Source organism: Trichomycterus rosablanca, chromosome 11, assembly GCF_030014385.1.
Source record: "Trichomycterus rosablanca isolate fTriRos1 chromosome 11, fTriRos1.hap1, whole genome shotgun sequence".
Taxonomy (NCBI): Eukaryota; Metazoa; Chordata; class Actinopteri; order Siluriformes; family Trichomycteridae; genus Trichomycterus; species Trichomycterus rosablanca.
Genome location: NC_085998.1, coordinates 1,956,572 through 1,980,983, shown reverse-complemented (window position 1 = coordinate 1,980,983; position 24,412 = coordinate 1,956,572). Strand labels below are relative to the sequence as shown.

The window sequence follows — 24,412 nt, the reverse complement described above, 5'->3', positions numbered from 1 at the left end:
GTGTTCATGGGAATTTGTGCCCATTGAGTCAAAATGTTATCATTTTCTATGGCTGGGCGCTGATGTTTCTCAGTTGATGTTCCGGTTCATCCCAGAGCTGTTGAGTGGGACTGAGGTCAGGACTTTTCTTCACGTCTTTATAGAGGAACAGCAAAGGTCCTTCCCTAAACTGTTAGACAATTCAAGGGCATAGGATTTCGACTGCTGTGGCTGAAACTCATGAATGTAATAATTAGAAGGGGCCGTATACTGAGTGTATTGGTTACTGTTAATTGCAGAAGGTGGATTGGTTGTTCATTAGCTCATGAGTTTTGCGCGTGTTGTGATCGTGTGAGATCTGCTGCTTTAATCACATCCACATGTCGTGCTAACGAGCAGCTCGTTAACCCTAACGACGCGCGCTCAGATGCTCCTGTAATCACTGTTATTACTCTGGTGATGCTTTACTGATGAGATCACTGAGAGACTGAAGCTCTGGGTTCTGCTCTGGGTTCTGCAGTCACGCCATCGCACTGACGTTCCATCAGACTGGAGCCAGGACAGCGGGAGCGCATGCTAACGTTCTGACTAACCCATTTAGTCATTTCCGAATCCCTTTTACGATCACTCTGCTGCTTGCACCACCCATGCGCTGGCCCAGGAGAGCCGGAGACCAACGCCAGCATCCTCTTCTGTTCCCCAGCTGGTGGTGGATTCATACAGAGTCACGAGTTATAGCTCAACCACCTCCTTGTTTCTACACTCACTGTCCATTTGATCAGCTCCACTTACCATATAGAAGCACTTTGTAGTTCTACAATTACTGACTGTAGTCCATCTGTTTCTCTACATGCTTTGTTACCCCCTTTCACCCTGTTCTTCAATGGTCAGGACCCCCACAGGACCACCACAGAGCAGGTATTATTTAGGTGGTGGATGATTCTCAGCACTGCAGTGACACTGACATGGTGGTGGTGTGTTAGTGTGTGTTGTGCTAGTATGAGTGGATCAGACACAGCAGCGCTGCTGGAGTTTTTAAATACTGTGTCCACTCACTGTCCACTCTATTAGACGCTCCTACCTAGTCGGTCCACCTTGTAGATGTAAAGTCAGAGACGATCGCTCATCTATTGCTGCTGTTTGAGTCGCTCATCTTCTAGACCTTCATCAGTGGTCACAGGACGCTGCCCACGGGGGGCTGTTGGCTGGATGTTTTTGGTTTGTGGACGATTCTGAGTCCAGCAGTGACAGTGAGGTGTTTAAAAACTCCAGCAGCGCTGCTGTGTCTGATCCACTCATACCAGCACAACACACACTAACACACCACCACCATGTCAGTGTCACTGCAGTGCTGAATGATCCACCACCTAAATAATACCTGCTCTGTGGTGGTCCTGTGGGGGTCCTGACCATTGAAGAACATCATGAAAGGGGGTAACAAAGCATGTAGAGAAACAGATGGACTACAGTCAGTAATTGTAGAGCTACAAAGTGCTTCTATATGGAAAGTGGAGCTGATAAAATGGACAGTGGGTGTAGAAACATGGAGGTGGTCATAATGTTATGCCTAGTCGGTGTATACAAATACTGAGTCTCGTGAGAAGCTTCTCAGAAGAGCGACTGGAAACAGTTCTATCTGGTTTGACCAGCTCTTCTTAGCAGGACTGTTTCATTTAGATGTTCCGAGTTTGAAGAGGTTTGGGCCAGGAACTACGTGGACCAGGCTGCTCCAGAACCCTTGGTAAGTTCCTCAGGTTCCTTCAGAGGAGAGCCTGCTCTTCAGATCTTTGGTGGTACCATGCTGGAGTAGCTTCATCACCATGTTTTAGCTCTTGATGAGGGGAGCAAGGTGCTAGATGACTTCCCTAGATGTTCATCTACACATGGAGCATTAGCAGATGCAATTGAGGGTTAAGGGTCTTGCTTAAGGGCCCAACGGTTGTAACCTGGCAGTGGTGGGGCTTAAACTGACAACCTTCTGATTACTAGTCCAGTACCTTAACCTCTGAGCTACCACTGCCCACATCTGGGTTCTTTTCTGGCTATTGGAGGAGCTAGTGGAGGAACTTTGGTTAATTTGTGGGAAGACTGACTCTCACTGTAGTTCGCTGGAGTCCCAAAGCCCTGGAAATCACCTTCTTATTATATTTATTTATCCCCCTTTTCAACCAGTCTAGTCATAGCCAATAGGACCTTATTTCTCTCTCGTTGCTTCCCCCTCCGAATCAGGTGGATCGCTTCTTTTCACCTACCAGGAACAGGGTCACACAGAGAGCTGCCCCCCGTCCAGGCACCTCAACCGGTCAGAGATTGATGTGTCCCAAACACTATTGGGCGTCCCAATACTTTTGGTGAGGTTGATCCCATATTCTCAAGCAGAACGTGTGTGTGTGTGTGTGTGTGTGTGTGTGCGCTGTTACACCCAATGACCATCACCAGTATTTACCATTACATCATTCTCCCTATACTGGACCTCCCTACAACACACACACACACACACACACACACACACACACACACACTTGAGATGTCCTTGTACTGATGGATGAGTGTGTGTAGGATCAGTGACGCACCCAAAACCATCTGCCCTTAAGCTCACCACTAAACACCCATAAACAATCCCCCCGGCAGCTTGATAGGAAAGTGTTTGTTTATTTATCGAGGCCCTTTGTGATGGTTGGCTGCACAGACGGGTCAGCTTTCTCCAACGCCCTCGGTCTCGTGTAACCCAGCTGTCTCAATCCAGCTTCTACTTGGCCTTCAATGACGCCCAAAGTAACGTAACCTGCAGAGCTTCATGTATCTCAGGAGCTTCTTCCCTGCTCTGGACGTCTCGTGCACATCGCTCAGTGGTGATCATCTTCCTCCAGGAGATGTGCACCAGTCTGAAAGCGTCTTTCTGTCCCTTTCTTCAGCGTCCAGGCTTCACATCCATACGTGGCTACTGACCAGACCAAGGGTTTCATCGTAGCATCAATCGTAGCATCAATCGTAGCCTGGTGATGGCGCCAACAGACCTGACTTGTAATCGCAGCCACACCCAATGATATTCTTGACCTCACTTCACCAAAACATCCTTGAGGAACTGAAGCTCTAGTTCCCAATCTTCTAGCTTCCATCATGACCGGTGGAGTCCAGGTGAGAACCAGACACATCTCAGGCATTCTGGGTAACTGAGTGTAGATCGATGGTGAGAATGGTGATTCTGTCCATTCAAGTGATACCAGCAGTTAAGAGACTGAGCAGATCTGAACGTTGCTGGTTCAAGCCCCCCTCCCCCAGGTCACCAGCGTTGGGCCCCTGATTAAGGCCCCTAGCCCTCGATTTGTACACGTACCTGTACAGCCGGTGGTTCCTTTCCTGACAGAGTAGCCGAGCTCGCAGTGACAGATGAACGATCCTTTGGTGTTCTCACACTTCCCGCTCAGACAGATGTTCGGGTTCAGGTCACACTCGTCCACGTCTAAAACACACACACACACACACACACACACACACACATTAGAACACATGTGTTGGCCTTGCTGTGACATCCGGACCTGCCACGCCCGCTGAGGGAGGTGCGGGCAGACCCGGTTGCTCATTAGCACGACCTCTTTCTCCCAGGCTGATGTTTTTGGGAGAGTTTTTGAGGTTGTGATGTGTGGACTGAGTAGCTGGCGTTGTCATACCAACCTGTCGCTCAGACAGGGCTTTGATCCTGGAATCACACCGTCTTTGATCTCATATTTGTGGCTGCCAGGGCTGAATTTTGGCTCCCCCTACCTGCCACTCACTGTCGTTGCTATTTGTTCTTGTGCTTATACTGAACAGTGATGTGTGTGTGTGTGTGTGTGTGTGTTTTAGTATGTGTGTGTGTTAGTATGTGTGTTTGTGAGTGTGTGTGTGTGTGAGTGAGTGAGTGTGTGTGTGCATGTGAGTGTGTGTTAGTATGTGTGTGTGTGTGTTAGTATGTGTGTGAATATGTGTGTGTGAATATGTGTGTGTGTTTGTGTGTGTGTGTGAGTGTATGTGTGTGTTTGTGTGTGTGTGTGTGTGCATGTGAGTGTGTTAGTGTGTGTGAATATGTGTGTGTGTTTGTGTGTGTGTGTGTGTGTGTGTGAGTGAGTGAGTGAGTGTGTGTGTGTGTGTGCATGTGAGTGTGTGTTAGTGTGTGTTAGTATGTGTGTGTGTGTTAGTATGTGTGTGAATATGTGTGTGTGTTAGTGTGTGTTAGTATGTGTGTGTGTGTTAGTATGTGTGTGAATATGTGTGTGTGAATATGTGTGTGTGTTTGTGTGTGTGTGAGTGTATGTGTGTGTTTGTGTGTGTGTGTGTGTGTGTGTGTGTGTGCATGTGAGTGTGTTAGTGTGTGTTAGTATGTGTGTGTGTTAGTATGTGTGTGAATATGTTTGTGTGAATATGTGTGTGTGTTTGTGTGTGTGTGTGTGTGTGTGTGTGTGTGCATGTGAGTGTGTTAGTGTGTGTTAGTATGTGTGTGTGTGTTAGTATGTGTGTGAATATGTGTGTGTGAATATGTGTGTGTGTTTGTGTGTGTGTGAGTGTTTGTGTGTGTGTGTGTGTGTGTGTGTGTGTGTGTGCATGTGAGTGTGTTAGTGTGTGTTAGTATGTGTGTGTGTTAGTATGTGTGTGAATATGTTTGTGTGAATATGTGTGTGTGTTTGTGTGTGTGTGAGTGTATGTGTGTGTTTGTGTGTGTGTGTGTGAGTGAGTGAGTGTGTGTGTGTGTGTGTGTGTGCATGTGAGTGTGTGTTAGTGTGTGTTAGTATGTGTGTGTGTGTGTTAGTATGTGTGTGAATATGTTTGTGTGAATATGTGTGTGTGTTTGTGTGTGTGTGAGTGTATGTGTGTGTTTGTGTGTGTGTGTGTGAGTGAGTGAGTGTGTGTGTGTGTGTGTGTGCATGTGAGTGTGTGTTAGTGTGTGTTAGTATGTGTGTGTGTGTGTTAGTATGTGTGTGAATATGTGTGTGTGAATGTGTGTGTGTGTGAGTGCATGTGTGTGAGTGAGTGAGTGTGTGTGTGTGTGTGTGTGTGTGCATGTGAGTGTGTGTTAGTGTGTGTTAGTATGTGTGTGTGTGTTAGTATGTGTGTGTGTGTTAGTATGTGTGTGAATATGTGTGTGTGAATGTGTGTGTGTTTGTGTGTGTTTGTGTGTGTGTGTGTTACCCAGGCAGGTCTTCATATCTTCGGAGGACATGAACCCATCGTAGCAGAGACACTGGTACTCGCCAGGAATGTTTGTGCACTGACCGCCGTCGCAGATATCCGGACTCTCCTCACACTCATCGATGTCTGCACACACACACACACACACACACACACACACACACACACACACACACACACACACACACACACATGAATATGAGCCCACACCGAGATGGACTTGATTGCTTGAACTCTTCGTTTAGTGTGTGTGTGTGTGTGTGTGTGTGTGTGTGTGTGTTTGTGTGTGTGTGTGTGTGTGTGTGTGTGTGTGTGCTCTCTGACCGGTACAGCTGCGTTGGTCAGGCATCAGTGCGTATCCACGGCGACAGCTACACTCGTAACTGCCCTCTGAGTTGGTACAGGTGGTTTCACAGCCTCCGTTCAGGATGGTACATTCATCAATATCTACCACAGAGAGAGAGCGAGAGAGAGAGAGACATTTATTTAATGTAAAAAGTCCACCAGAGAGAGAGTGTGTGAGTGTGTTTGTGTTAGTGTGCGTGTGTGTTAGTGTGCGTGTGTGTGTGTGTGTGTGTGTGTGTGTGTGTGTGTGTGTGTGTGTGTGTCTCACCAACGCAGGAAATTAGGTCCTCAGTAGATTTGTAGCCGGTGTTACAGGAACACTGATATCGTCCAATCATGTTCACACACTGTCCGTTCCTACAGAGCTTATCACTCAACTCACACTCATTAATGTCTACACACACACACACACACACACGCACATACACACTATTACAACCGGACCAGACAGCAAGCTTAACCATGGAGACAAAATACAGGAACAAAGATCAGAAGTATCTGACACGTCTAACAACATTCAACAGCAAGAGTGAAAAAAATTAAAATACAAAAGAATGATAAAAACAGTGAAATACAAACAAAAACCCACAGAATAATGATGAAAAAATTACAACTAAGAAAAAATGTTAAACACGGACACCATTAATATTATTACTACTAATAATAATAAATAAAGTAGTATTTAATAATAATGTAAAACCATAAAAATAAACATTAGTTATACAATAAAAAAAATGATAATTATATTTAATAATAATAAATAATAAGAATATAATAATATTGTACAAAAACAACAATAATAAAATTTAATAATAAACAATAATAAAAAAGTATTATTAATAATGATGTTAATATTTATTATTACTATTATTAATAATAATAGTAGGAGTAGTATAAATAATAATAAAATAATAAAAACAACAATAGTAATAATGTGAAAAATAATATAATTATAAAAATTATTTGAATTATGAATCATCCTACTATTATTATTATTATTTAAAAATAATTTATACTATTATCAGTATTATTGTTTTATTATTATTATTAATTTTATAATGAAAACATATTTTATGTAACATAAAAACGTATAAATAATCATTTAATAGTGGTAATTTTCATTATTATTTTATTGTTATTACTATTACTATTGTTGTTAATCTAAAAGTATAATAGTTTTAATGATAAAATAAAAAGAGTAATATAAATAATAATATAATGATAATGATATCATTATTATTATTAATTATTATTATTACTATAATTAATATTATAATTTTTAATTATTATTAATATTATTATTATTATTTTACTAATATTATTATTATTATTATTGTTATTATTGTTATTATTATTATTATTAATATTAGTAGTAGTATTAGTATTATTAATATTATTATATTTATTATTATTAATATTAATTATTGGTATTATTATTATTATTATATTTATTATTATTGTTATTATTATTATTGTCATTATTAATTATTATTATATTTATTATTATTATTATTATTATATTTATTATTATTAATATTATTTATTATTATTATATTTATTATTATTATATTTATTATTGTTATTATTATTGTTGTTATCATTATTATTATATTTATTATTATTATTATTATTTAATTATTATTATTATTATATTATTATATTATTATATTTATTATTATATTTATTATTATTATTATATTATTATATTTATTATTATATTTATTATTATTATTGTTATTATTAATGATTAATTATTATTATTATTATTATATTTATTATTATGATTATTATTATTATTATGATTATGATTATGATTATTATTATTATTATAACACACTGACCGAGGCAGGCGGTTCCGTCAGAAGAGACCTGATGACCGATTGGACAAACACACTGGAAGCTTCCCTCACTGTTGATACAATCACCACCTCGACAGAGCAGAGGGTTTACCTCACACTCATCAATATCTGCACACACACACACACACACACACACACGTTATAAAACTCAGGTTATATTATCACCTGTAACCTGATTGGTCAGTGAAACGTTGTGTCGTGCTCTCTCTCACCCATGCAGTTCTTCATCATCATGACTCCACTCTCGTACCCGGGGAAACACTCACACTCGAAATCACCCGCCGTGTTCACACACGTGCCGTGACCACACAGATCCGGGGAGATGGCACACTCATCGATGTCTGTACACACACACACACACACACACACACACACACACACACACACACACACACACACACTTCAGGTGAAGGACTGACATCTACACCCACCTCCACGTCTCACCTGTGTGTAGAGGTGAGCTCACCTGTACAGTTCCTCTCGGTGGAGTCCAGGTCGAAGCCACTGTTACACTTGCAGCGGAAACTGCCGATGGTGTTCCTGCACTTCCCGTTGGTACAGAGGTTGTGGATCATCTTACACTCGTTTATATCTGAGAAGAGAAGATTAAGCTCATCACAGAGGGGTCACTGACTGTTGGGAGGATGCAGGGATGATGAACATCAATCACTGGTCTTCAAACTTTGAGACACGCCCTTCATGTATCGTAAACTCTAACCCTCTGATTGAGGACTCTAACCCTCTGATTGAGGACTCTAACCTTCTGATTGAGGACTCTAACCCTCTGATTGAGGACTCTAACCCTCTGATTGAGGACTCTAACATTCTGTTTGAGGACTCTAACCCTCTGATTGAGGACTCTAACCTTCTGATTGAGGACTCTAACCCTCTGATTGAGGACTCTAACCTTCTGATTGAGGACTCTAACCCTCTGATTGAGGACTCTAACCTTCTGTTTGAGGACTAACCATCTGCTTGAGGACTCTAACCTTCTGATTGAGAACTCTAACCCTCTGATTGAGGACACTAACCTTCTGATTGAGGACTCTAACCTTCTGATTGAGGACTCTAACCTTCTGATTGAGGACTCTAACCTTCTGATTGAGGACTCTAACCTTCTGATTGAGGACTCTAACCCTCTGATTGAGGACTCTAACCTTCTGATTGAGGACTCTAACCTTCTGATTGAGGACTCTAACCCTCTGATTGAGGACTCTAACCTTCTGATTGAGGACTCTAACCTTCTGATTGAGGACTCTAACCCTCTGATTGAGGACTCTAACCTTCTGATTGAGGACTCTAACCCTCTGATTGAGGACTCTAACCCTCTGATTGAGGACTCTAAACCTCTGATTGAGGACTCTAACCCTCTGATTGAGGACTCTAACCCTCTGATTGAGGACTCTAACCCTCTGGTTGAGGACTCTAACCTTCTGATTGAGGACTCTAACCCTCTGGTTTAGGACTCTAACCTTCTGATTGAGGACTCTAACCTTCTGATTGAGGACTCTAACCCTCTGGCTGAGGACTCTAACCTCTGGTTGAGGACTCTAACCTTCTGCTTGAGGACTAATTCTGAGGAAGTAGAATTAGAGGTACTAAACAGTACTCCACCTTTAAGGAAGGGCTTTCCGTTGATGAAGTCGCCGCGGTGAGAGAACCCCGGACCTCGAGGGCACAGCCGGGTAAATTCTTCTGTGTTTTTTTCAGGACACTCGTCACACTCTGGACCCCAGGCCACGCCCACTGAACAGCAACAGGCCTCCACACGGTGGCGCCCGGGGATGGGCGCTCCACATCGCTCGTCCACATGAGATAGGAAACACTGCTCGGTACGCAGATCTACACACACACACACACACACACACACACACACACACATACATACAGCTTTTACAATTGCTTAGTTTCACACACACACACACACACACACACACACACACACACACACACACACTTACATATAGCTTCTACGTTTGCTTAGTTTCACACACACACACACACACACACACACACACACACACACACACACACACACACACACACACACATATAGCTTCTACGTTTGCTTAGTTTCACACACACACACACACACACACAAACACAAACACAAACTTACATATAGCTTCTATGTTTGCTTAGTTTCACACACACACACACACACACACACACACACACACACACACACACTGACCGATGCAGGTTCTCCCAGATGAGTCGATGGTCATTCCAGTAGGACACTGACAGTAGAACGATCCGGCCGTGTTCACACACTTCCCGTTGATACACACACCGGGAAACACCACACACTCGTCCACATCTGGGAGCAGAAAACAGGACAGGTTAATACACAGAAGCACACAACACGAGTGTGTGCGTGTGAGTGTGTGTGTGTTACCTTGACACACTGTTCCTTTTCCTCGGCTGTGTCCTCTTGGACAGTGTAAATCTGGGGACAGGAACACCTCGCTGTTAAATTCCACTGAGGTAACATAACTTGGTGTACATGTAGGACCCTGTTTAGTACCCTGTGTGTGTGTGTGTGTGTGTGTGTGTGTGTACCTGGTTCACACTGTGTACACGGTGACCCCCACGCTACACCGAGTGTAGCGCAGCACTCCGACCTCAGCGTCGCTCCATTAATGTTGACCTCACACATATTGTTCACCACCTTCAACCAACACGTACTCTTACTCGTCTCTACACACACACACACACACACACACAGGACACACAACGTTCAAACTACTGCTTCTAAGTTTCTGTGTGTGTGTGTGTGTGTGTGTGTGTGTACGTACCGATACACTGAGTCTTGGTCACGTCCAGTGTGCTCCCGGTGGAACACTCGCAGGTGAAGCTGCCCACGTTGTTTCTACAGTTTCCATTCACACAGGGGTTCGACAGGCACTCGTTAATATCTACACACACACACACACACACACACACACACACACACACACACACACACACACACAGTGTTTAAAAACTCAGTAAAGGTTCTACAGATATGGATTTTTGATGAGAAGGTTCCGTAAGGGTGAGGTGTGTTCTGTATGGGTTCTAAGTTTTGTGGTTGGGAGGTAAGTTTTCAGCTAGGGGTCATGAGTGTCAGGTTGGGAGTTCTGTCAGTTGTGGGTTCTGTCAGTTAGCTTGTGTGTTTTTCAGTCTTCCGCTGGAGGTTCTAAGTGTTCTAAGTGTTAGGTTTTGGGTTCAACGTGTTTGTTTAGGGGTTCTACATTTTCGCACACACAGCGACACACAGCGACTTTAGACTCGACTCGGACTCGTTTCAAACGACTCGGACTCGACTCATGACTCGCAAACAAATGACTCGTAAACAACAAGAGTCGCTAGCGTCAGCATGTGTTAACATTAGTAACGTTTGACAATTAAATATACTGTATATATATATATATATATATATATATATATATACATGATCCAACATCATTCTGATCATGTCATTTTCTGCTCTAATAATAATAATAATAATAATAATAATAATAATAATAATAATAACGCTCCGGGTGTGTTGGAAAAGCTAGCTCTCTCTCTACATAGACGCATTTTACGTCATCCTGTGCTGCGCTCCCGAGAAGGAGGCTGTTCCAAATCCTAGATGCCTTAAAATCCTCACTACTGAGGCATCTTAATATTTAAATGTTATTTTGGCTCAAGAACGAGTGAGCATCCGATGCTGCCTTAGTGATCAAGGCAATCCCAGCATTCATTGCAGGTCGGATGCTCTTCTCTCAGAGAAAAATAAACATGGCTGACGGGGCGGAGAAACGAATGGAGTTATTTTCAAACGTAAATAAAATATTACTGATTTTTAACTTGTATAAACCTGTACAGAGTGTTTTTATTTGCAAGTTCGAGCTTGTCAGGAAATTTAACCGTTATCGGTACCTGAAGGGAAATGTTATATTAACGTTAGCGTGCTGTGCTACCTCAGTTTATTGGTTTTAATGGCAAGATGCTAAACGCAAAATGCGAAACCCGATGGAATCGCTGTCTAAGTAGTGCGTTCGAACAACCTGACTTATAAGTCACTGACTTATTAGAATCCTCTCTACTGAGGCAGCTGCCTGTGTAGGCAGTAAGACAGCAAGGCAGCTCACTAGGTTTTTGAACACACACAATGTGTAAATGTTCCAGCAGCTTCCGGTGTAGTGATGAAGCGTCGCTCCCTACTCCCTACACAGTCTGAAGTTCACTTCATTTGAACATTCTCGTTACCTTTGGATCGGAATCTCACTTAAAATGGTGGAATACCCTACGTAGTGCACTTCACAGGAACGACCGGGGTGAATGGAACGCTCCTACAGAATCGGTGCTAATGGTTGAAAGACGCTTTCTGAACCAATCAGAGCTTCTGATTGTAATTGTTAGTAACAAATGCTGTTATCTGCATTTATTCAGTTTGCGTCACACAGATGACGTGGTAATGAAACGCTCGATCGGCTTTCTAACCACTTCCTGTTTTACTTCACCACCGGGAAAAGTTTGGAGGTTTTTAATTATAAGCACATTTACAAAATAACGGATTCTGTTCCTAATGGGACGCACGCTTATAAATGTAATAGCATCTGGAAGAACAGAAGCTCAGGTAAGCAGCGGTCATGATCGTTTTTGCTGTGTTTGGGATTTTGGCCGCTGTGCTGTGATTTATCGAGCGCTTTTGTTCTGTAATAAAAACAAAACGTATCAGTTGAAGCTTTTAACTGGAACCTTCTTGTTACAGAAATTACATTCATTTACACAATGAGGAGGAAAGTAAAGGCACGAAGTAAAACAGCTAAATACACTCGCTAATCTGTTGTTGTTTTTATCTGAACTTACAGATTATTTCTTTATTTCTACTCTACATTTATAATATATGTTTTGTGTGGATTATCTTGACTTGGACTCGTATTTTGTGACTTGTGAACATCTCTGTGTTCTAAGTGTTAGGTTTTGGGTTCTAAGTCTTCGTTTGGGGGTTTCACATTTTCATTTGGGGCGCCAACCCCAAGTTTTTCAGTGCTCAGTTGGGTTGTGTTGGATTTTGGGTTTAAGTGTAGGGCTGAGGGTTGTGGGTTCTGAGTGTTGGGTTGTGGGTTCTAAGTGCTCCTTTGGGGTTCTACATTCTCAGTTGGGGTTCTTAGATTGTGAGTTCTAAATGTTGGGTTGTGAGTTCCGAGTGTTTGGGGGTTTCAAGTTTTTAAGTGGGAGTTTTGGTGTTCATTTGGGGGGTTCTGAGCTTTCGGTTGTGGGTTCTAAGTGTTTGTTTGAGGGGGGGTGGTGGTGGTGGGTTCAACTCACCCTCACACACTTCCGTCTCAGGCTGGAAGATGAAACCATCCAAACACTGGCAGGTGAAGCTGCCCGGAGTGTTCCTGCAAAAACCGTTCTCACACAGGAACCTGTTCCTCAAACACTCGTCCACATCTGATACACACACACACACACACACAAGTGTACATTAGGCTTCAATGTCCAGTAACGTTGACCTTCTAGCACCAACCTGCACTACTTTCCACCAGCCGGCAGTGGATTTCCACCATCAGACAACCAATCAGACAGTAAGTCTCACTGCCAGTCATGACCAGTTGTGTCTGTTGAGCCCCTGGTCAGACTGGTAGGACCATTCGTTTCAAACTCTTAGTGGTGGTTCACATATTAGACTTCTGCGCCACACCGGTGAGGGTGTAGGGCTGGTATTGGTTTAGCATAGTGCCATGTTACCACTGACTGGCTGGTATTCCTTGATTCTTGTTGGAATATGAGGTGATGGTGCGCTGTCGGTCATGCTGCAGGGATGTAAAAGTGGACCTCTGGGCAATTGGGTGGAACCATGGTCTGTAAAATGAACTACTACTTTAGTTTTGAGGTCTTGACCTGAAGGTCTTGGCCAGGCGTCCAGAAGACGCAAACGTGTCTCAGAGAGGAAGGTCGACAGGTTCCTCAGTGCTGCTGCAAATGCGACCTCTGCTGGCTGGTCTTGGCAAAATTGCTGTGAGACTCCACCCCTGGCAGGTGAATAAAAGTGGCCTGCACAAGGTGGGGGTTGTGCAACAGAGGAGATGTAAAGAACTTCGTGTGTGTGTGTGTGTGTGTGTGTGTGTGTTTGAGAGAGAGAGAACACACACCGATGCACTGTTTCCCCGCCAGGTCCACCTCGTACCCTTGATTACAGTTACACTTGTAGGTTCGCAGCATGTTCTCACACTTGCCGTTCGGACAGATGTCGGGATTCAGTGCACACTCGTTAATATCTGCAACACACACACACACACACACACAATATTACACTGTTAAACTATATGTGCGTGTGGGTGTTTGGGGCTGGGAGGTGTGTGTGGGGTATTTTCTTACCTATGCCATCAGTGGTGGTACCAACTCCACTTGGACACAGGGCGGCAAACTCAGCTAGAAAATAAAACACACCACACACAGATCGTTTGATTCCAGAGTTTTTAGACTCTTGGGTGCCACGTTTCCAGTGGACAGGCTTTGTGATGTCATTAAGGGCGGAGTTCGACTGAATCATTCAACCCCTAACTTGATCAGGATTTAGGTCGATGTACTGCTACTGGGGAACAGGGGAGAGTAACTCTACACCCCTCAGCCACAATTAAACCCACCAAAACAGCTCAGATAGGTGATTGTGTGTGTGCAAGTATGTATTTGGTCCGACTATAAATATGTTAACTTAGATAGATGACTGTGTGTGTGCAAGTATGTATTTGGTAGAAGTGTGAATACGTTTGCTCAGATAGGTGATTGTGTGTGTGCAAGTATGTATTTGGTCCGACTATAAATATGTTAACTTAGATAGATGACTGTGTGTGTGCAAGCATGTATTTGGTAGAAGTGTAAATACGTTCGCTCGGATAGGTGATTGTGTGTGAGCAAGTATGTATTTGGTAGGACTGTGAATCTTTGCTCAGATGGGTGATTATGTGTGTGCAAGTATGTGTTTACTGACTGTGTGTGTGTGTGTGTGTGTGTGTGTGTGTGTGTTACCTGAGGTCTGAGGTGGGCACGGTTGGCATGGTTCTCCGAACGCGTACTCCGGGTTTGCACAGCAGCACCCAGATTTAGTCAGGGCACCGAATAATGGGTGCACACACTGCCCACGCTTATACCCACCGTAACAGGTACTGCGCATGTGTGTGTCTGAGGAACAGTGTGTGTGTGTGTGTGTGTGAGAGAGAGAGAGAGAGAGAGAGAGAGAGAATAAGTGAGATCAATGATCATAAATATTGATTAATCTGATCAGATGATTGAGTAAAAGTGAGACGTACCCAGACACGTGCGCCCGTCCAGACCCACGGCCAGTCCGGGCATACACTCACACCTGTACGAGCCCTCGGTGTTCACACAGCGTCCGTTCATACACATTCCTGTGGTCCCACACTCATCCATGTCTACACACACACACACACACACACACACACACACACACACAAACACACACACAGAAAAATGTTCTAGTATTAAATTTGGTGTTTATGATGTTATTTATTGTTCTAGTTATTTCTCCTGAATATATAACATTTATACATAATGTTTATACATATTTACAGATTTTATATATTTATTTATAAATACATATATACATACTTATATGTTTTTATTTATATATATATACTTACATATTTTTATGTACTTTAAAATGATATAGAATTATATATATATAAACATTTATTTCTATCTACATTTATATACAAATACATTTTTATTTCTAATTTTGTGTTTATGTATTTTAGTTTATATATATGTATATAATTACATATTTTTATATGGGCGGCACGGTGGCTAAGTGGGTAGCACTGTCGCCTCACAGCAAGAAGGTCCTGGGTTCGATTCCCAGGTGGGGCGGTCCAGGTCCTTTCTGTGTGGAGTTTGCATGTTCTCCCCGTGTGTATATTTTTATGTATATTTTTCATTTATTTGGATGTACAGGTATAATATTTTATATAAAATACTTTATTGATTTTTTAAAAATATCAATATTTTTAAATTTATTATTTAAAATGTTTACATATACATATATACATATATATTTACATATCTAATTTTTATAGGTATACGTTTTTAAGATTATTTGTATATTATTTATATATTTAGATATATTATAGATTATTATATGTATTTTATTTATATATATATAATTTTGTACATTATTATTATGATTATTACAATATAATACAAATGTGTTCTCATTTATATTTATATATATATATATATATACAGTGTATCACAAAAGTGAGTACACCCCTCACATTTCTGCAGATATTTAAGTATATCTTTTCATAGGACAACACTGACAAAATGACACTTTGACACAATGAAAAGTAGTCTGTGTGCAGCTTATATAACAGTGTAAATTTATTCTTCCCTCAAAATAACTCAATATACAGCCATTAATGTCTAAACCACCGGCAACAAAAGTGAGTACACCCCTTAGTAAAAGTTCCTGAAGTGTCAATATTTTGTGTGGCCACCATTATTTCCCAGAACTGCCTTAACTCTCCTGGGCATGGAGTTTACCAGAGCTTCACAGGTTGCCACTGGAATGCTTTTCCACTCCTCCATGACGACATCACGGAGCTGGCGGATATTCGAGACTTTGCGCTCCTCCACCTTCCGCTTGAGGATGCCCCAAAGATGTTCTATTGGGTTTAGGTCTGGAGACATGCTTGGCCAGTCCATCACCTTTACCCTCAGCCTCTTCAATAAAGCAGTGGTCGTCTTAGAGGTGTGTTTGGGGTCATTATCATGCTGGAACACTGCCCTGCGACCCAGTTTCCGGAGGGAGGGGATCATGCTCTGCTTCAGTATTTCACAGTACATATTGGAGTTCATGTGTCCCTCAATGAAATGTAACTCCCCAACACCTGCTGCACTCATGCAGCCCCAGACCATGGCATTCCCACCACCATGCTTGACTGTAGGCATGACACACTTATCTTTGTACTCCTCACCTGATTGCTGCCACACATGCTTGAGACCATCTGAACCAAACAAATTAATCTTGGTCTCATCAGACCATAGGACATGGTTCCAGTAATCCATGTCCTTTGTTGACATGTCTTCAGCAAACTGTTTGCGGGCTTTCTTGTGTAGAGACTTCAGAAGAAGCTTCCTTCTGGGGTGACAGCCATGCAGACCAATTTGATGTAGTGTGCGGCGTATGGTCTGAGCACTGACAGGCTGACCCCCCACCTTTTCAATCTCTGCAGCAATGCTGACAGCACTCCTGCGCCTATCTTTCAAAGACAGCAGTTGGATGTGACGCTGAGCACGTGCACTCAGCTTCTTTGGACGACCAACGCGAGGTCTGTTCTGAGTGGACCCTGCTCTTTTAAAACGCTGGATGATCTTGGCCACTGTGCTGCAGCTCAGTTTCAGGGTGTTGGCAATCTTCTTGTAGCCTTGGCCATCTTCATGTAGCGCAACAATTCGTCTTTTAAGATCCTCAGAGAGTTCTTTGCCATGAGGTGCCATGTTGGAACTTTCAGTGACCAGTATGAGAGAGTGTGAGAGCTGTACTACTAAATTGAACACACCTGCTCCCTATGCACACCTGAGACCTAGTAACACTAACAAATCACATGACATTTTGGAGGGAAAATGACAAGCAGTGCTCAATTTGGACATTTAGGGGTGTAGTCTCTTAGGGGTGTACTCACTTTTGTTGCCGGTGGTTTAGACATTAATGGCTGTATATTGAGTTATTTTGAGGGAAGAATAAATTTACACTGTTATATAAGCTGCACACAGACTACTTTTCATTGTGTCAAAGTGTCATTTTGTCAGTGTTGTCCCATGAAAAGATATACTTAAATATCTGCAGAAATGTGAGGGGTGTACTCACTTTTGTGATACACTGTATATATATATATATATATATATATATATATATATATATGTATGTATGTATATTTTTAATATATATTTATTTTTATGTGACTATACTCCATGCTGCCATATTGTGATGGATAAAGTAAGCAGCACAAAGCACTCTGGGAAATGTAGTTCATGACATTGAGTGGATGCTTTGTTCCAAACCCTTTACACTTGTGACCATAAATAATCCACGATACTGAGGACTACAGGCTTTACTCAGGGGTCCAACAGAGGGAACCTGGCAGTGCTGGGACTGGAACCAGCAACCAGAGTCTAGAGGACTCTCAGGACCCGTGTGGAGTGTATCGGACTCGCACGTGTGATGGTTCCTGTAATGATGAACCCCGAGACCTGAGTGTGAGAACCATAACGATTCTGATCACCTCCGACGCTTCGTTAACTGGAGGTTAATTAGTATCAATAACATGTGTGAGTGATCATCCAGCACACACAGGTTCTCTCCAATCCAAACACCATGCTAGTGTGTGTGTGTGTGTGTGTGTGTGTGTATTACACACAGGAAAATCCAAGTTCCTCACTAGACTACACAAATCTTTCACCATGCCAGTCCAACTGGCACACCACTGCCAGCTCACTGCCCGGGTCTCAGACATGCTCACATTCAGTCCTCACTGCTAAAGGTGGAATTATTATTTACTTAAGGTGGCAGGTTGTTGGGTGATATAGGTGCTGGGTAACCTTAACAACAAACATCAGGCAGTATCGGAATACCAGATCGTGTTGTTTCCTACCCAAACAGAAACGCCCGGTGACGTCGAGCTGGAACCCGGGTTTGCAGATGCACTTGAAGCTGCCGTCATCGTTGATGCACATCCCGTTCAGACAGATGTTATTGATCTTACACTCGTCCATATCTGAGCACACACACACACACACACACACACACATACACACATACATCATGCAATCAATTCTCAACATTTTCTGCTTTTGTGACACTTAATAGCATGAGTACTAGATGGCCAAAAGTATGTGGACACCCCTCATAATCAGTAAATTCATCCCCACCTGGCTGATACTGTCAACCCAAAGTTGAGAACTGCGCTATATGGTCAAAAGTGTGTACAAGCATGTATTTGTGATGAGTGTGAATACATTTGCTTAGATAGGTGATTGTGTGTGTACAAGCATGTGTTTGTGAGTGTGAATACTTTTGCTCAGATAGGTGATTGTGTGTGTGCAAGTATGTGTTTGTGAGTGTGAATACTTTTGCTCAGATAGGTGATTGTGTGTGTGCAAGTATGTATTTGTGAGTGTGAATACTTTTGCTCAGATAGGTGATTGTGTGTGTGCAAGAATGTATTTGTGAGTGTGAATACTTTTGCTCAGATAGGTAATTGTGTGTGTGCAAGAATGTATTTGTGATGAGTGTGGATACTTTTGCTCAGATAGGTGATTGTGTGTGTACAAGCATGTATTTGGTATGAGTTTAAATACGTTTACTCAGATTGGTGATTGTGTGTGTGCAAGCATGTATTTGGTGTAGTTATACAAGTTGAGAACTACACTATACGGTCAAAAGTATTTGGACGCTTCTCACAAGATGTTGGAGTGTGTCTGTGTATGGGAATTTGTGCCCGTTCAGTCAAAAGATGGCAGTATTGACTGATCAGTTGATGTTCCGGTTCATCCCAGAGCTGTTGAGTGGGGCTCTGTGCAGGACGCTTTTCTCCATGCCGGAACAGGAAAGGTCCTTCCCTAAACTGTTGGTGCAAAGTCAGGAGCATATAATTTCCTAAATAATTAATTTATTCCAGCTGTTAGCAGCTACTGTGGCTGAAACACCTTAATTCAGTCATTAAAAGGGAGCGTCCCAATACTTTTGTCTGTATAGTGTACTCGTTAGCTCCGTGTTTACCAGCCGCTCGACTCTCGACGTCGGTTCATTTGTTTTTGTGAGTCTGAGGAACGCTAGTCTGCGGTTTCTCACGCGCTAGCTCATGGCTGTACAGAGCTCCTGCTCTCTGATCCCGTTGCTTGTGTTTGTTTGTGCGTACGGATCTGCCGTTGTTTACCCTCCCTGACTGTTCCCTGAACCCCAACGTTCCGGAGAAAGACTCAATAAAAACTCAATTGAATCCATACAACTGGATCCACGGCGCTCTCCTGAGTCCTCTTATTTACCGACACGCTCATAAGCGCCGGCGGGAGGAAAGAGGCAGTACCCTGAGAACCGGCCTGCCTCGCCAACGACAGCGCCAGGGAATGTAGAACAAACAACCAACTCTGATAAATCATCAGAGCAACATGAAAACAATGCTGGATACTGTGGGCGTGGCCTATTATTCTAATGAGTACAGATGACTGACGTCTCTAGTTCTGAGACTCCACTGGCCTGCGATGCCAATCCTGTAGAGCTTAACATGAAGAAGAACTGAGACAGAAACCATGAAGATCAACCCTACTGTGAAACAACATCTGAGAAAAGAACCAGCAACTGCTCTGTACTGGGTCTGAGTTTTGGGTCTGAGTTTTGGGTCTGGTCTTGATCTGCATTTGTGGTTTGGTTTTATTGGGATGTCTGTCCTGGAAGGTCTGGTCTTTGGTCTTACTGGGTTGTTTGTCCTGGTAGATCTGGTCTTTAACCGCAATTGGGGGGTGTCTGTCCTGGTAGATCTGGTCTTGATCTGTATTTGGGTCTTTGGTCTTACTGGGATGTCTGTCCTGGAAGGACTGGTCTTGATCTGCATTTGGGGTTTTGGTTAAATTGGGGTGTTTATCCTGGAAGGTCTGGTCTTGATCTGCATTTGGGTCTTTGGTTTTACTGGAATGTTTGTCCTGGAAGTGTTTGGGACCTTGGTTTTATTGATGTGTTAGTCCTGTAAGTTCAGGTCTTGATCTGTATTTGGGTCTTTGGTCTTATTGGGGTGTTTGTCCTGGAAGTTTCAGTCTTTAACCACATTTGAGGTTGTTTGTCCTAAAAGTCTGGTTTTGATCTGTATTTGAGGTTTTAGTCTTATAGGGGTGTTTGTCTTGGAAGGTCTGGTCTTGATCTGCATTTGGGTCTTCAATCTTATTGGAATGTCTGTCCTGGAAGGTCTGGTCTTGATCTGCATTTGGGTTTTTGGTCTTATTGGGTTGTTTGTCCTGAAGGTCTGGTCTTAATCTGTACTTGGGGTTTTGGTCTTATTGGAGTGTTTGTCCTGGAAGGTCTGGTCTTGATCTACATTTGGGTCTTTGGTCTTATTGGGTTGTTTGTCCTGGTAGATCTGGTCTTTATCCGCATTTGGGTATTTGGTCTTACTGGGTTGTTTGTCCTGAAAGTTTTGGTCTTGATCTACATTTGGGGTTTTGGTTAAAATGGGGTGTTTATCCTGGAAGGTCTGGTCTTGATCTGTATTTGGGTCTTTGGTCTTATTGGGGTGTTTGTCCTGGAAGTTTCAGTCTTTAACCGCATTTGAGGTTGTTTGTCCTAAAAGTCTGGTTTTGATCTGTATTTGAGGTTTTGGTCTTATTGGGGTGTTTGTCTTGGAAGGTCTGGTCTTGATCTGCATTTGGGGTTTTGGTCTTATTGGGGTGTTTGTCCTGGAAGGTCTGGTCTTGAAGGAGGTCTTGTTTTTACCAGCATTAAGGTCAGGCTTTTTGGGTGGTCTGGAGCTTGGAAAGTGATGATGGTATTAAACGATTCTTAGGAAGCTCTTGTCTCTGACACCTTAAGGTCTGGTTGGTCTTTGTACGTGATTTGGGAGCTCATAAAATGAGGATCTGGTATTGGTCTGAGTTTAAGTTTTGGTGGATCTGGCTTTGGTCTACATGTGCAGTAATCTTGGATGTTTGAGGTTCCTTGAGAAGTTATCGTTTTTTTATGGTACTTAGCAGCCTGCCTGGTCTAGGCTTAAGAATCTGGATCTTCTGAAGTCTTGGTCTTGAGTGTCTCTGGGCAAGTCTTGCTCTGCTCGCTGTGAGTTTTGGGTCTGGGTCCAGTCTTGGTTTTGGTAAAAGTCGGTTTGGTCATAATCTCATATCTAAAACAATGTTCCCAAGGGGTGTCCACATACATTTGGCTGTACAGTGTAAGAGCATGTGCTTGTGCTGGTGCTGGTTGATCTTACCTCTACAGTTTTTGCCATCAGCGGTGAGCTCAAACCCGGCGTTACACACACAGTGGAAACTGCCGTCTGTGTTCACACACCGTCCGTTATTACAGATGCGTCCGTTAGCAACACACTCGTCCACGTCTGCGCAGAAACAACACCGGGGTAAGTGTGTGTGTAGGAGTGTGTGCTTGTGTGCTTATTAGTGTGTGTTTATTAGTGTGTGTTCATGTCTCTCACCTCTGCACTCAGTTCTAGTGGCCGTGGCCTGGAAGCCGGGAGGACACTGGCAGTAGTAGGAACCGGGAATGTTGATGCACTGACCGTGTACACACGGACCACGATCACACTCGTCCTCGTCTTAAACACACACATTTAATAATGAATCGCTCTTTAGGAACTCAGACTCGCTGCTTGGCAGGAGCCACAAGGAGCCAAAATGGTAGCCGGTCTGGCATCCCGCACCCACACGTTAGTGCCTGGCATATCAAGGGATACGAATGGCCTACGGTCCACAGGTTGAGAACCCCCTGTCTGACCCCTACACGTTCAGACCTGCAGCGACCAAAGTTGAGCAAATTTTAATGTTATGCAAATTAGGATTGAAGCCATGTGGCGATAACCAATAGGAAGTGACCGTTGAGTTTTATCGCCACTGAAAGACTACGGTCCGTAGTCTCACTGTCACGGGATCAAACTTCCACGAACAGACGCAGCGATCGTGAAGAACGAAGTTTTCTTGTCATGACTGTACAGTCATTGATGGACTACACAGGTACCCCTTTTCCACCGAACCCCTTTTGAACCGGATCTGCGTGTTTCCACCGAAAAAAAGAGGTTCTAGACAGTGAACTAACGTTCTAATCTGGCACCACAGAATACTCTTGACGTCATCGGTGGGCATCATCATGTTACTACTCTTTACTTTCGTTGTGTAACGCCCACCGTTGATGACGCATGGTTGGTTCCCAAAAACTGATGAAAACGCAGGTCGGTTCTCTAAAAAAAACACCAAGGATCGAAGAAACCCAAACAGAACCAGTTCCAGAACCTTTTGGTGGAAAAGCACTATGGGATGAGATTTATAGACGATCAATTTCCCTCCAGGATTTATTGGTCAGATTGCTTTTCTGGACGCTCTGTAGATACTCTGTAGATACAAATGCCCACAGGTGATGGCGCTGCCAGTGTGAACGAAGAGTGATTTGCAATTTGGGTGACGAGGTGAAAAATCGCTGCTGGTCTGAACCTAGGGTTACTCTCTGTGGGGCCTCGGAGAAGAGAAACTACTCCTTCAAAACAACTGGTGCTGGTTGAGGTGGTTTGGGCATCTTACAAGAATGTGCCCTAGTTGCTCCCACTAGAGTGCGTCTAGGTCCGTACCTCTGAATGAAGACCCCAGGGTGGACCCAAGACCTGTTTTAGGGATTATATCTCACTGTAGGCTTGGAAACATCAGTGGAGGAGGGTAGAGAAGTCTGGGCTGACCTTCTCAGCCCGTTGACCGTTACCAAGAAAAGCGGTTGGAAATGGAACTGTTTACTTCTTTTCACTTTAAAACCATCCAAACCATCCAAACAACTCGCATCAAAGTTAATGAAAAAATTGAATTTCACAGTTCATATTTTCATTTGTGTGTGTGTGTGTGTGTGTGTGTACTGACCGATACAGGCACTGCGGTCATCCAGGCGGAAGCCCATGTTGCACTCGCAGCGGTAACTTCCAGGGGTCGGAATGCAGCGTCCGTTCAAACACAGGTTGGTCACGGTTTCACACAGGTTTGAGATGTTAAGCAGGTCTGACGGAGACAGAGGGGTTTCAGCATGAGTGTGTGTGTGTGTGTGTGTGTGTGTGTGTGTGTATGTATGTGTGTGTGTGTGTGTATGTGTGTGCTGGATTTGGAAAGTATTCAGACCCCGTGACCTTTTGCAGACTTGGATCAGAATGGATTGAATCAATCTTTACTCAATCACCCAGAATGATGAAAACATCAAAACTAAGACCTCACAAAAGTGGTCCAGGTCTTCTGTGGTTTTGGGGGAAGATTGGTGACCTTTTGATCTTTTTCTGGATTTGAGATGGACTTTGGGAGCCTGGAACTTGAGGCTTCTGGAGTTTTAACAGATTGTGGAACTGGGGGTCCTGGGCTTAGTCTTTGGTTTAGGACCTGGTTGGTCCAGGTCTTCTGTGGTTTTGGGGGAAGATTGGTGTCCAGCCTTTTTTTTGGGTTTGAGCTGGACTTTGTCTATATTATTTACTTTGAGAGCCTGGAACTTGGGGCTTCAGGAGTCTTAACAGATTATGGAACTGGGGATTCTGGGCTTAGTCTTGGATTTCAAGAGCTGTTCATGGTCTTATTCAAAGAGTTAATTGGTGTCTGGGTTTTGAATGAGTTTCAGTATTTGGAGTTTCCAATCCTAGTCTTTCCAAGTTGGTCCAAGTTTTCTGTGGTTTTGGGGGAGGACTGGTGACAGGTCTTAGGGCTTCAGGAGTCTTAACAGTTCCAGCCTTAAAGAGTTCATTGGTGTCTTGGTTGTAAATGAGCTGGTCTTTTCCCTTTTTTGAAGAGTTGCATTTGGAGGTTCTGATCCTAGTCTTTGGTTTAGGATCTGGTTGGTCCAAGTTTTCTGTGGTTTTGGGGGAAGACTGGTGACCTTTAGAACTTTTTCTGGGTTTGAGATGGACTTTGGGAACCTAGAACTTGGGGCTTCAGGAGTCTTAACAGATTGTGGAACTGGGGGTTCTGGTCTTAGTCTTGACTTCCAAGAGCTGTTCATGGTCTTATTTCAGCCTTAAAGAGTTGATTGGTGTCTTGGTTTTGAATGAGCTGGTATTTTCCCTTTTTGAAGAGTTGCAGTATTTGGAGGTTCTGATCCTAGTCTTTGGTTTAGGACCTGGTTGGTCCAGGTCTTCTGTGGTTTTTGGAAAAGACTTGTGACCTTTTTCTGGTTTGAGCTGGACTTTGTCTATATTATTTACTCTGGGATCCTGGAACTTGGGGCTTCAGGAGTCTTAACAGATTAGGGGAACTTGGGGTTCTGAGCTTAGCCTTGACTTCCAAGAGCTGTTCATGGTCTTGTTCCAGACTTAAAGAGTTCATTGGTTGGTCCA

The 24,412-nt window shown here is 43.1% G+C and overlaps 1 protein-coding gene across 1 annotated transcript in view; it reads right to left on the bottom strand.

Annotated features, from left to right (window-relative positions):
- fbn1 (fibrillin 1) overlaps window positions 1–24,412 on the bottom strand; it is a 124,989-nt gene that overhangs the window by 53,859 nt on the left and 46,718 nt on the right. The window contains exons 12-32 of the mRNA XM_063004693.1: window positions 22,965–23,099; window positions 21,542–21,661; window positions 21,320–21,445; window positions 17,999–18,121; window positions 14,639–14,761; window positions 14,358–14,510; window positions 13,707–13,760; window positions 13,481–13,606; window positions 12,654–12,779; window positions 10,148–10,267; window positions 9,912–10,049; window positions 9,748–9,798; window positions 9,544–9,669; window positions 8,964–9,191; window positions 7,816–7,941; window positions 7,562–7,690; window positions 7,332–7,457; window positions 5,759–5,884; window positions 5,470–5,592; window positions 5,146–5,271; window positions 3,317–3,442 (exon numbers count right to left, since the gene is read on the bottom strand). Coding sequence (XP_062860763.1) covers window positions 3,317–3,442; window positions 5,146–5,271; window positions 5,470–5,592; window positions 5,759–5,884; window positions 7,332–7,457; window positions 7,562–7,690; window positions 7,816–7,941; window positions 8,964–9,191; window positions 9,544–9,669; window positions 9,748–9,798; window positions 9,912–10,049; window positions 10,148–10,267; window positions 12,654–12,779; window positions 13,481–13,606; window positions 13,707–13,760; window positions 14,358–14,510; window positions 14,639–14,761; window positions 17,999–18,121; window positions 21,320–21,445; window positions 21,542–21,661; window positions 22,965–23,099 — 2,631 coding nt within the window. The remainder of the gene's footprint in view (window positions 1–3,316; window positions 3,443–5,145; window positions 5,272–5,469; window positions 5,593–5,758; window positions 5,885–7,331; window positions 7,458–7,561; window positions 7,691–7,815; window positions 7,942–8,963; window positions 9,192–9,543; window positions 9,670–9,747; window positions 9,799–9,911; window positions 10,050–10,147; window positions 10,268–12,653; window positions 12,780–13,480; window positions 13,607–13,706; window positions 13,761–14,357; window positions 14,511–14,638; window positions 14,762–17,998; window positions 18,122–21,319; window positions 21,446–21,541; window positions 21,662–22,964; window positions 23,100–24,412) is intronic.